This window comes from Eurypyga helias, unplaced genomic scaffold (genome assembly GCF_000690775.1).
Source record: "Eurypyga helias isolate BGI_N326 unplaced genomic scaffold, ASM69077v1 scaffold14749, whole genome shotgun sequence".
Taxonomy (NCBI): domain Eukaryota; kingdom Metazoa; phylum Chordata; class Aves; order Eurypygiformes; family Eurypygidae; genus Eurypyga; species Eurypyga helias.
In genome coordinates, this window is record NW_010270435.1 from 61,898 (window position 1) to 73,381 (window position 11,484).

General features: G+C 37.1%; 1 protein-coding gene across 1 annotated transcript in view; it reads left to right on the top strand.

Moving 5' to 3' along the window:
* L3MBTL3 (l(3)mbt-like 3 (Drosophila)) overlaps positions 1-11,484 on the top strand; it is a 71,332-nt gene that overhangs the window by 54,740 nt on the left and 5,108 nt on the right. Inside the window, exons 16-18 of the mRNA XM_010158452.1 lie at positions 2,147-2,293; positions 3,744-3,908; positions 7,608-7,699. Coding sequence (XP_010156754.1) covers positions 2,147-2,293; positions 3,744-3,908; positions 7,608-7,699 — 404 coding nt within the window. The remainder of the gene's footprint in view (positions 1-2,146; positions 2,294-3,743; positions 3,909-7,607; positions 7,700-11,484) is intronic.

The following is an 11,484-nucleotide window of genomic DNA, read 5'->3' on the forward strand; positions in this document are numbered from 1 at the left end:
TGCTGAACATGAAATTGTGTCAGATTTCATTGTGGTGTAAGGCTTGTTTAATAATACACAGCTGAAGTTAAATACCACATTGGTAGTGTTTAGTGTTTCCTTAAAACAACCCCCTAACTGCTTAAAAACATTAAGCCTCCAAATACCCCTGTGAGCTTCGGAAGCCAAAAGAAGATTACATGCTTTGCCTGATAGCAATGGCAGAACCGAGATTAACCAATATACTCCTGAGTTTTTGATAACTGTATTTCATCACAGTGATATGAGTTTGTCTCAGCAAGAGCTTAAATCCCACTAGCATTGTCTCCTTAAAACCTTTTTCTGAATAGAAACCTGTATCTTTCATCTTGTAGCTCATTTGAAAGGGAAAAAAGCCATCATTGTGATAGATGTAGCAATATAAAGAATTGAGAATATAAAACAACTTCCCCTCTTCCCTAGTGTTCTTCTTTCCTTCCCCACCTTTCAATTCATGGGGTTTTTTTGTTCTTTTCAGACATCTAGCAGAGGCTAGTCCTAAGACAGACGAAACGTGTAGGTTCAAAAGTAAATGTAAGTAGAGGAATATAAATAAATCTAAAATAAAATGCCATATTCTGCGTAAGAAGAATTAGAGATGAAAGCTAAATGCTCCAAGTTAAATTTTTCTTTGTATGTTTTGTTCCATGTCTTTAAAACTTTTTCATTAACAAAAAAATTCCCCATTTCAAGAGTAGTGCTTTAGAGACTGGCCACCCGTTTGGCTATATCTTATTCTGCTATGTAAACTTGTGGTATGAGGGTTCTCCTAGCAAAAATACTGAAGTGCCTGTATCTCAGAGGAAGTGCTGGGACTACCGCCCAGTTCTTCAGAAGGCGGCAAAGATAACTGCTGTGTAGATCCTCTGGGGATGGGTGGCTATCTGTCCCTTGAAAACACTGTACAGGATGTTGTGGAACACCATCTGCTTGGAGTGGCCTTAAACAGGGATCAAACATCTTGATTAGAAAAGCAGAAATTCTATCCTGCTGCCATGTTTTTCCTCCATAATTCAAGTACAGCACAGCTATACAAGTGTTAAAAAAAAAAAAGGCTGATACTGTCATTTTCACCCAAATTAGATTACTAATATTTGTCCAGTCTCGTGATAGCAGTTGATTCATACTCACTGTGAATCCAGAGCTTTGTTGGCAGAAGAAAAGAGAATGTGGGGCATATTTTGAATAAAAGGGTTTTTTAAAATTATTTTTTATTCTGTGCTTTGTAAAATGAACATGATAATGAGATCTATTGGTTTTCTATTTAGTTTTTGTAATTTGGAGGTGGCAAGGCATATGGCTGGCAAGGTAAACTTGTTTATATTGGAGACTTGTGTTTGGAAATCATGCATGTAACAATCAGGGAAACAAATACAACATTGAAGCAGTTTGTGGAAAGGCACATAGTTACATTCTTGTAAAGAAAATAAAACAAAATCTCAGGACTTGGGGGCTTTACATTTTACCTTATAATAAAGCAGGTGAATAGGAAAGCATGATTTTTAGAACACAGTTAGTGTCATGACTCAGGCTCTCCTGTATCTTAAATAGGGATTTGAAAACTGAGCATGTTATTCACTGTCGTGGCATATATATACCTTTCAGAATTTGGGTTGTTATCTTTGAAGTGTATGTCACCTGACTAACCAGTTAAACATTGCATTCCTCATATTGTGGCCTTGCAATGCAGCTTTTGTGTGGACATTACATAGTAGAAATACCCTCCTTTGCAGGAAAAATAGCAGTGGGAATACGATTTTGTTTGTAGAGAGGTGGGTATATAGTCAAAGGCACCCTGTATGTTATGTGTAGAATACTGCTAAAGATATGAGGGCACCGGCTAAACATTCATCAAGCAATTTTCCAGAATGTATGCTGTGATATAAATTAATACAATTTGTGTTGCATAAATTGCTGTCAAAAGGAAATGTGAAAAACATTCAGGTTGAGGTTTTTAATCAGTGGATTTATTAACATTATGAAGTTGACTACTTGCTGCATTTCTTTTTCATCTTTATATTAATTGATTGCATCTACTTCTAGAAAACTCTGATATCATTTCATTTGAACTGATGAGGTCAGTAAAGTGTCTGAGAATAAGGAGGCATTTCTCTTCTTCAACTTCCAGCGCGGTCAGCTGCCCATATTCTGAAATGAACTTGAACAAAGAAAGCCTCTTACCTGACCGATTGAGCGGGGAGATGCCTGCAGCCAGTCCTGTCCAGAGAAACAGAAAAGTGGAAGCAAGTGAAAGATCGACCTCTCCTGTAATCAAGTAATTACAATTGAAGCGATGTCCGTGACTAACAGCAGTACTTGATTTCAGTGTTCTGCAACATAATTTGTAGTTGTGTAATGGCTGAGTGGTTTCAGAAGGGCCTGCCTATTTATCTGCATTTTCATTTACAGGGAAGAAATGGTTTAATCAGTCTTTATCAAAAAGGTCACTGAGCTGTCCAAGACTGATGCTGATTTTACTGTGTATGATTTAAAGAGAGTTTGGTTTAATCTTCAGTGTGACTATCTAGCCTACTAAATGATTAATTGGAATTTAAAATGCATTGTTTGCCAGTTGGTTTCACTTAAGAAAATGATTCTTTTGTTTGCTGGAGTGGCCTTATTGATGTGATTGTAAATTAATGTTGCTCTTTGAAGAATAGCCACTATGGATTCTGTCTTTATTGTGGGAGTGGGGAATCAAATTACTAGGAGTGAGTTTCACAAGGACAATGCTGAAATCTGTAGCTGAAGCTTTGAGCAGCACCACTGGGAAAAAGCCAAGGGATGTGATACCAAGATGATGATTTTCTGATGATGATTTTCCATCAGAAATTGTGGACGCCCAATTCCTGTGCTTGTTTCGGGCTGTGGGGATACACAGGCAATTTAAGAAGGAAAGGAAGAGAGGTTTTCCATTCTGTTCACAGATTCACACAGATTCACAGAGTGGTGAGGGTTGGAAGGGACGTCTAATCCCCTGCCAGAGCAGGATCACCTAGAGTAGATCACACAGGAACAAATCCAGGTGGCTTTTGAAAGGCTCCAGGGAAGGAGACTCCACCACCTCTCTGGGCAGCCTGTTCCAGTGCTCTGTCACCCTCACAGGGAAGAAGTATTTCAAGGGCTACATTAATGTAAATGTGAATGTTTGTAGTGAATATTTCCAGGTCCCATTGTAATGACCACATATTTTCAATAGATGGTGTTTTAAATTACATTCTCGGAGTCAGCTTCAGCTTCGTGCTTAAAACACCAAAATATTCAGCTGTCAAAGAGAACTGCCTGGTTCAATTGTTCTTACAAGTGTAGGGTTGTAGAAATCCATAGTGACTCAGTTACCCACTGACAGGTAGCCCAGGTTCCTGACTGCATAAGGGTATATTGTGAAAGGGAAAGAAGGGATAGGAGGAAAATGATACTTCAAAGTTTGCTTGTGTTACAGATATTTGAAGTGGAGATCTTATTATCAAAAATAATGTTAGGCAAATTCTGTTGCTGCTGAATTGCTTAAACATTTTACCTTTGATTTCATGAAGAGAGTTCTGTATTGTGATTTTCTGAAAATCCCATGCATACAGTTTTGTTGGTGGCAAGTAAGACACTTCTGCATATTTCTGAAAACAAACAAAAACCTTCTATTTCTTCATTTATACTAATGACTCTTTACCCGTAGAGAAATTAAGTTGAACAACAATTCAGCGGTAAAAAAAATTTGTTTTAAACAGTGACAGAAAATGTCCCAGCCCGTGTCATGGAGGTGTGAAATCTCCAGGTCACAATCGATCATCTGGGAAAACGGCATCAGAAACAACTAAGCAGGAAGAGGCAGAAAGTAAATCTCTTTGCAAGAAGCCCCTGTTATGTGATGTGAAAGATAAGAAGGCACCTGGGTAATTATCAGTTCAGTTCAAAGTATGGGTGGTTGGTTGGAGCCTGTCAGTTTAAAATGCAACTTACCAGACAGTGCAGGATGGTGGTTTGTCCATGGAATTCTTGGAAGCAGTGGGAAAGAGGTGGTAGTTATTTCAGCTGTCTTTTGTTTTAGAAATAGAGAGGAAGTGTTACAAAGTATTTAAGAAATAAATATGTGTATCAGAGAGGAGAGGAAAAATACTACAAGACAGGGAATTATCTGAAGTTGAGATCCTTCTACTGTACCAATGTTATTGTACATGCACAAATATGCACCTATGTTTAAAAATGAAAAGGAATTCCTTAACTCTCAAGTTTTGGAATATCTTTTTGACAAAAAATGACAAGAGAGTTTCCAAGCTTGCACCAATAAAGTCTATGGTATAAAAACCCTATCTTTTTGCATCTTTTAAAATCGGCCAGCTTTTCTTTCGAACATTCTTTCACATTATTTCAATCAGGAGATATTATTAAAGTAATATTGAAAAAGATCAAGTAGGTATTGAAAAAGATCAAGTAGAGCATCAAGAAGGGTTGATGTAATTTCCTTATCACCAAAAAATAGCATTCACTAGTCACTCACATGAATTTAAACAGCAAAAAAAAGACAGAAGGCAGTTTCATGTGCAGTTCAGAAATGGCCTGTATTCAGTTGGAGTTGTCATTCATCATGTTAACTATAATTGTAATAAATTCATCTTACTTTTAGAAATAAACATTGGCTTTACAGAATATCTCTTAAAATTAATTGAAGAGCAATTTATGTGGTCTTTCATTTTTTAGAGGGTGTTATCCTTATGAAGCCCTAAAAAGCATGATACTTATGCTATCTGTTGCCTTTATTGAGTCATTTTCATGCAGAACATGCAACAGATAGCATAAGTATCCTTTATTGAGTCATTTTCATGCAGAGTGATAGCCTTGTGCAACTCTGAACTACCCAGAGGCTTTGCAGTTTGTGTTTGAACTGTTTAAATACACTGATGACTATCTGCATTTTATCATCTAGCTTTCCACGTTCTTTATGTATCCAGCATAGCCAGAGAGGACTTTTAGTTGAATAAATTTCCTTTTAAAAAGGCATGAAAAATAGTGTTCACAACTTCAGGTATATATGAACGGCTAGAGTTATAAAATATTGAGCATCTGATTATTGCAGTACCCAGTGGGTCGTCTTAGCCCTGTGTTCAAAGTACACATGCATAATTGAAGACATAGCTATGTATACTTGTGTGCTCTTTAGCTGCTGAGCTTCTAGTGTGGATTTAATTATGTTTGACTTCAGTACAGTTGTGTATACCTTCATGTTGCAGGTAATCTTTTGTTTCATAGAAGTCTTCGATTGATGAACCAACTGCATATGCAACCAGCCTTTAGATTTACTTTGCTGTGTTATATCCAAGTGGAACTCAACTGATTTCCAGTTCCACTTACTGTTGTCTTTTTTTTTTTTTGTAAATTATTAAGAGATATCTGTGCATACAAACAATTATATAGAAAACTTTGGTTTGCAAAAATATGTACATAAAAACTGCATTATACTTCTTTGGAATGTTCCTGAGATTAAAATTCAAAATAATAGAATGTTTTGGGTTGGAAGGGACCTTAAAGCCCATCTAGTTCCAACCCCCCTGCCATGGGCAGGGACACCTTTCACTAGACCAGGTTGCTCAAAGCCCCATCTAGCCTGGCCTTGAAGACAGCCAGGGATGGGGCATCCACAGCTTCTCTGGGCAACCTGTTCCAGTGCTTCAAATAAAAATTACATGCCTACAGTATATTCAGTTTTAATTTTAATGTGTCTTTATACTGTCTTCAGAGTAGCAAAATGATTTCACTGTAATAGGAATTCCTCTCTGGAAACATTTACATTTGAGGAAGATGAATACTCAGGCTTGGGAATCAAATGGTATTACCTCTTAAAAGAAAAATATATTTATCTTCCAACCCCTTCCCCGAAACCTTCAATTCATGATACTGTCTTGTATTTTGTGACATAAAATTTCTGAATGTATGTTGTTATGAAAATTGTCCTCAAGAAAATCAGAAGACACATTTCCTCACAGGTTTTGGTGGTCTCTCTCTTCCTTATATTAAATTACAGTAATCTTTGACTTCAGAATTGATTGCACTACTTTGTAGCATCTTACTTTAGAAGTTTTCTGTGATTGTGGAGGTTAGGAAGAGAATTTTAAAGTGAATAAATGCAAGTGATATTTCCAAGGAAGACACTGTGGAGAAGTCCTTTGTGGGTCAAGAAGGCATGGCTGCTGTATTCCACTGGCATTGCTTCTCATACCATTATTATTTGTGTCCTATCAGACTACAAAGGCTGGATTTTCTGATTTGTTGTGTTCATTTTGCACTATTAATATCATGTTAAATATATTTCTGTTGATGTCAGTGAACTTGCAATTCCTAGCTGATTTATTCCCAAATACTTACTTCTATTTAATAGCATAATAGTATATACTAATATAGTATAATATTATAGTATTTAATATATAAATTGTATTTCATAGTATAAATGTACACAATGGAATTAAATTTGTTGAGTGGATTTGTGTTTTGAAGTTAGCTAAACCTGATGTCTAACAAGGTGTTAGTTCTAGTTTGGCTTTTTATCTCTGCTTTGAGACCTCTGTAAAGGTATTATTTTTTCTTGCTTCTCTGGTACATAGTAAAGCATGAGTTCATGTAGTCAGCTTTCTTAGAGTAATCTTAAAGTCAAGGCTCTATCTGATGCCTGTTTCTAGAAAACATTCATTACATACTTAGTATCTCTGGGAGCTCTGCATCTGTGGTGGTTTAGTAAGAACTGGCCAAAGCATTCTCAAGTTTTTAAAAGCAGAAGGAAATACACACTTAATGTCAGTAAGCTCGTATAAATTTAGTTTCTGTGAGAAGCCACAGGCTAGTAATACCTTCTGAAGGCAGGGTTTGAAAAGGAACTTCCCAGGGTCTGTCTTTATGAAGATACACCCACACCTTTAGAAGTACTCATTTCCACTTCTCTTGCCCCATTTTTCTCAACAGGGGGAAAGTGTTTGCTGTTTGCACATGTCTGGGCTGCAAAGCTGAGGGAGCAGCCACAGGTAGCAGGCAGAGAGCAGCTCTTGTAGTTGGGTAAGAAGTAATGAAAACTGTAACAAAAGCATATGTATGGATTTTTTCAGTGAGATAGTTAACAGATGCACAACAGTGTGTGAGGGTGGTACAGGAGCTGGAGGGGTTGTTGAAGGTAGTACAGATTGGCAGTACAGAGAAAAAAGGAGTAGATGTTGTTTCAGACAGCTCCTGAAAATGGCCTGGGTAACCAATAAGGGTTTGTAGGAGATGTAGCTATAGATGTGTTCTTCCCTCTTCCCATGTTCTGCCATGGACACATCCACTACCTTAATTTCTATATTTTCCAGTTTCAGTTATGAGGTCAAGTGTGCTGATATGATTTACGTAATCTTAGTTTACACTACTCTTGAGCCTTCATTGCAGAATTCATGTTAGTAGTCATGCCATCTGTGTAAGTCAGCAATTAGACCCTCTTTTTATTTTATGAAGATACAGCATCCTTTGTGTGGGAATCCTGGAGTGTTAATAGCATTGTTAGCAAGAGATGTCATCATGGTTAGTGATTTTTATGATGTATTAATAAAAAATGAACATCTTATTTTCCTCAGTGGGGTACTACAAACAAAGGACTCCATAAAGAACAAAGAGTGTGAAGAAGAGGAGACAGAAAATAAGCTGCTCATTTCAAATGAAATTAAAGGTAAATTGTCAGTACTTGCATTTGTTTCATATTAAAATCTGCAGAACTAAAGCAGCGTGATATTCTTTGAAATTATTCATGAAACTGCATGGCAGCTTCTTTTCCATATTGACTATTTGTGTCCAAAAATTTCTTGACAGCAACACTTCTAACACTGTTTCTTTATCTTGTAATCAAAGGCTTTGCAAGTATTTTACTGCTGTTGTAAAGATGAGTGCAAAATGAATACTGGTATGAAAAGCTTCATTTCCATGGTATTTTTCAACTGACTTTTAAAAAGAGGTAATTAAACAAGTCTGCATTGTAAAGGTATAAGGTTCACTTATTACTCCAAAAGTGCATCGAAAAAAGCTAAAGCATTACACATTACAGGCATGATGCAAGGTTAAGGTGGCGCAGCCCACCCTGAGTCTGTGTGCAGTCCGATACTTTCGAGCAGATGATATGCAGAATGGGCCCTTTTTCATGAGTGTTACAGAGGGATGGCTAAATTTTCTACTTCACTGAAAAGCTGGAGACAGTCCAGGAGAGGGCCACAAAGACGATTAGGTGGTTGAAGGACTTGACAAATGAAGAAAGGTTGAAGGAATTTGGGAATGGAAGGCTTGGAGGAATCTAGTCACAATCCTCCAAGCAACTAAAAGGTAGTTAGAGAGAAGATGGAGGTACCCTCTCCTCCAGGATGCACAGTGGGGGGAAAAAAGGGGAATGGACACAAGTTGCTTCAGGGGAAATTCTGTCTGAATATAAGGAAGTAACTTCTTAGCTTGAGAACAATTGGAGTAGGCTGCCCAGAAAAGAGGTGGAGTCTCTCTTGCTGGAAGTATTTCAGACTTGGCTGGACAAGAGCCCTGGATAATTAGTCTGATGCCCTGCCCTTAACAGGAGGTTGCATCATACGGTCTCCAAAGGTCCCTTCCAAGATGGACTTTTCTTTGGTTCAGTGAGTCTTTGTGGTTATGTGTACTGCTGTTTCAAAACTTGGCTGTTCACTGATCCAATTGGACAGATTGAAGTAACTGTTCGTTATTCATTTTTATCCTCATTGTTTAGAAAAAATACACAAATGCAGAGCATCACAGTTTCACATTTGATAATTGTGTGTGTGAAATGTAGTATGTCAGGCTATTTAGTTATTGTACCAAGTAAGTGCATTGTTTCAGTGCAGCATTTGCTGCAATAATTTTATTAACTCACGCAAGTTCAATGAGAAGCTAAATGTCTTAATTTCATAATTTAATCCTTAAATTTTTAGGTTTTCTTTCTTCATCAATTTATTGTGCAACAATAAACATTGTAGAAATGCGGAGACTTTTAAGTGAGTTAATTGTTGTAAAACCCTGTAAATTCTTGTATACTAATAGCGTATTGCATACAGATAAAATTAAGGTGATTTTTTTTTAATTATGAACCTCCGATACATTTTTTTTTTTTAAACTTAAAACATCATTTTTCTGCTACCGCTTCTCAGATAGATCTAAGGGACTCTGAAGAGCGTGTGAAGTATGAAAGATTCCAGCTATTACAAGAGCTGTGTAAAAGATGTAAAAAAAAAAAAAAAAAAAAAAGGCGCCAGGTTGTTACGGTGTTTTGAAACATGATGTAGTTCAGAATCCTGGAGAAAATGAAGCATTAAAAGAAGCAGATGAAAGAAAGAGAGGTTTTGGTTACGTATTTTGTTTCAGCAGAACAGAAACGTACTGTTTTGATGTTGACTTTGCATCATCTAATGCAGTACTAAAAATCTAAAATGAAATAGTTTGTAACATTTAAAATTGTCTGCTGTTCTTTTATTCTAAGAAGACTGGCCTGATTCTGTGAGGCTTTTAGAGTTTGGCAGGATAGACTATGTGATGTGGATACAGTTTCACCAACAAGCTATGCTTACTACTTAGGATGCATTTCTGTGTAGGGTCTTTAATTAGATTTATAAACCAGGACACTTTCTTACATTATTTTTTAACAAAGTTATCCTTTTTACACCTCTTTTTTTTTTTTTTATAGACATCATTTTGTACCATTATTATTAAATGATCCGTAATACTTAATCTTCAGGATGGAAATGTATCATTGAGGTTTTGCTAATCATAGCCACAGAAAGGTCAAGCTAAAATAATTGTAGTTGTGCAGACTTCTGTGAATGGTGACTACTGGCACCTGCCCTTGTTGTCCTATTTTTTCCGCACCTACTTTTGCCATACTCACTTGACTGCTTCTTTACGGATACCTTATAAAACATATACTGCTGTCTTTGCTTTTTTGGAGAAGGATTATTTGGAGCTAAATTACTCCATTGAAACCACAGCCCCTTCATACTAGCTTTTTTTAGGGACACAAATCTGTACTTAAAAATGTGAAACATGCCAGGAGCTAGAACGTGCAGGAGGGAATGAACAGTGTTAATGGTCTCTCATTAATGCCAGAAAGTGTTTGCCATTTAGCTTCTCTGAAACATTAGGTTATATTTTGTTGGAAGGTATGTCACTAAGAAGATAGATGGATTAAGGAAGATACGGTTCAGTGAGAAGGATAACAAGGCAGCCTTAAGTATGAAGAAGAATGTAGAGGCAGGTGGGCTGACGCTGAAGCAAACTGTCAGGAGAGAACAGAGGTCAGGGTTAAAAGTGTGAACGTAACTGCATCTGGCTCTGCTCTCCTGTGTGGATCTGGCAAGAAGATTTTGTTTTTTCACTTCTGTCATTCAAGGAGCTTTTTGTGTGTCTGTGATGAAACTGGCTAACCCATGGTGTTCTCCTAAGTGTCCAAAATGAAACATATTCAGTCACGTATTTTCTCTGGCCTGCAAACACAGAATGCCTCTTTATGGGAAGCAGGGCTTGCGGAGCGAGAAACACCAGAGCATGAGGGTAGGGAGTACTTTTAGGTGTCTGGTATTACAGACATAGGTTGTAGCCAAAATACTGTGCTTTGCACCATCTTTTGAAAGAAGTTACCCACACTAAACCTAAATTGCCTTTTGTCAGGGATGTGATTATACCAGCTGGAGGGTTGAGGGCTTTTTTTTTTTTTTCTTTTCCTCCCTCTAGTTGGGTAAATTGGCACTTTACATGCTCCTTTTGTGCTGTTCATCTTACCTCTGTGGCTGTTGAAGGACGGTGAAGTGTAAATAGACATTTAGGGAACTCACTTCCAAGAGTAAGAGTGTGATGTTAGGAAAAATTTAATGTGTCTATTTAAAAACTTAATGAGTGGGCTGACAATACTGACTAAATGGCTTAAGAGTCAACTTCTGAATAATGGACATTGATATAAAATGAGGATAAGCCTTGAAAATAATAAAAATTTAAACTGGAGGAGCAGAACAACACAAGCAAATGTAATTACATCCTATATTGGTGACATTATATATTCTAGACCAGTCTCACTGTGCTGTCAAAGATTTATAATAGGAATTTGTGCCCTAGTTGTTGGGCATAAGTGTATGAAAACTGGAACAGTAAAGATAGGGGACAAGTGTGAATAATAGCAACTTCCCTAAAATGGAAATAGAATGGAGTGGTAATAGAAGTGAGCAATCCAAACAAAAATAGCACAGGGTTCTGTGAGTGATTGCATGATGCCACATTAGTCAGGAATATTAGACATAGGTTCTTTGTTGGCTGCTTCATTCAGAAATGAATTCCAGAAGTTTTCCACAATTTTACTAGGCAATTGGGAAGCATTCATGCCTGGGTTCATAGCAGGCATGTTGCTTTTGCATTTGCAATTAATCTAAACGTAGATGTCTTACGCAGTTTGACATCATTCAAGGCATGCCTCTTCAC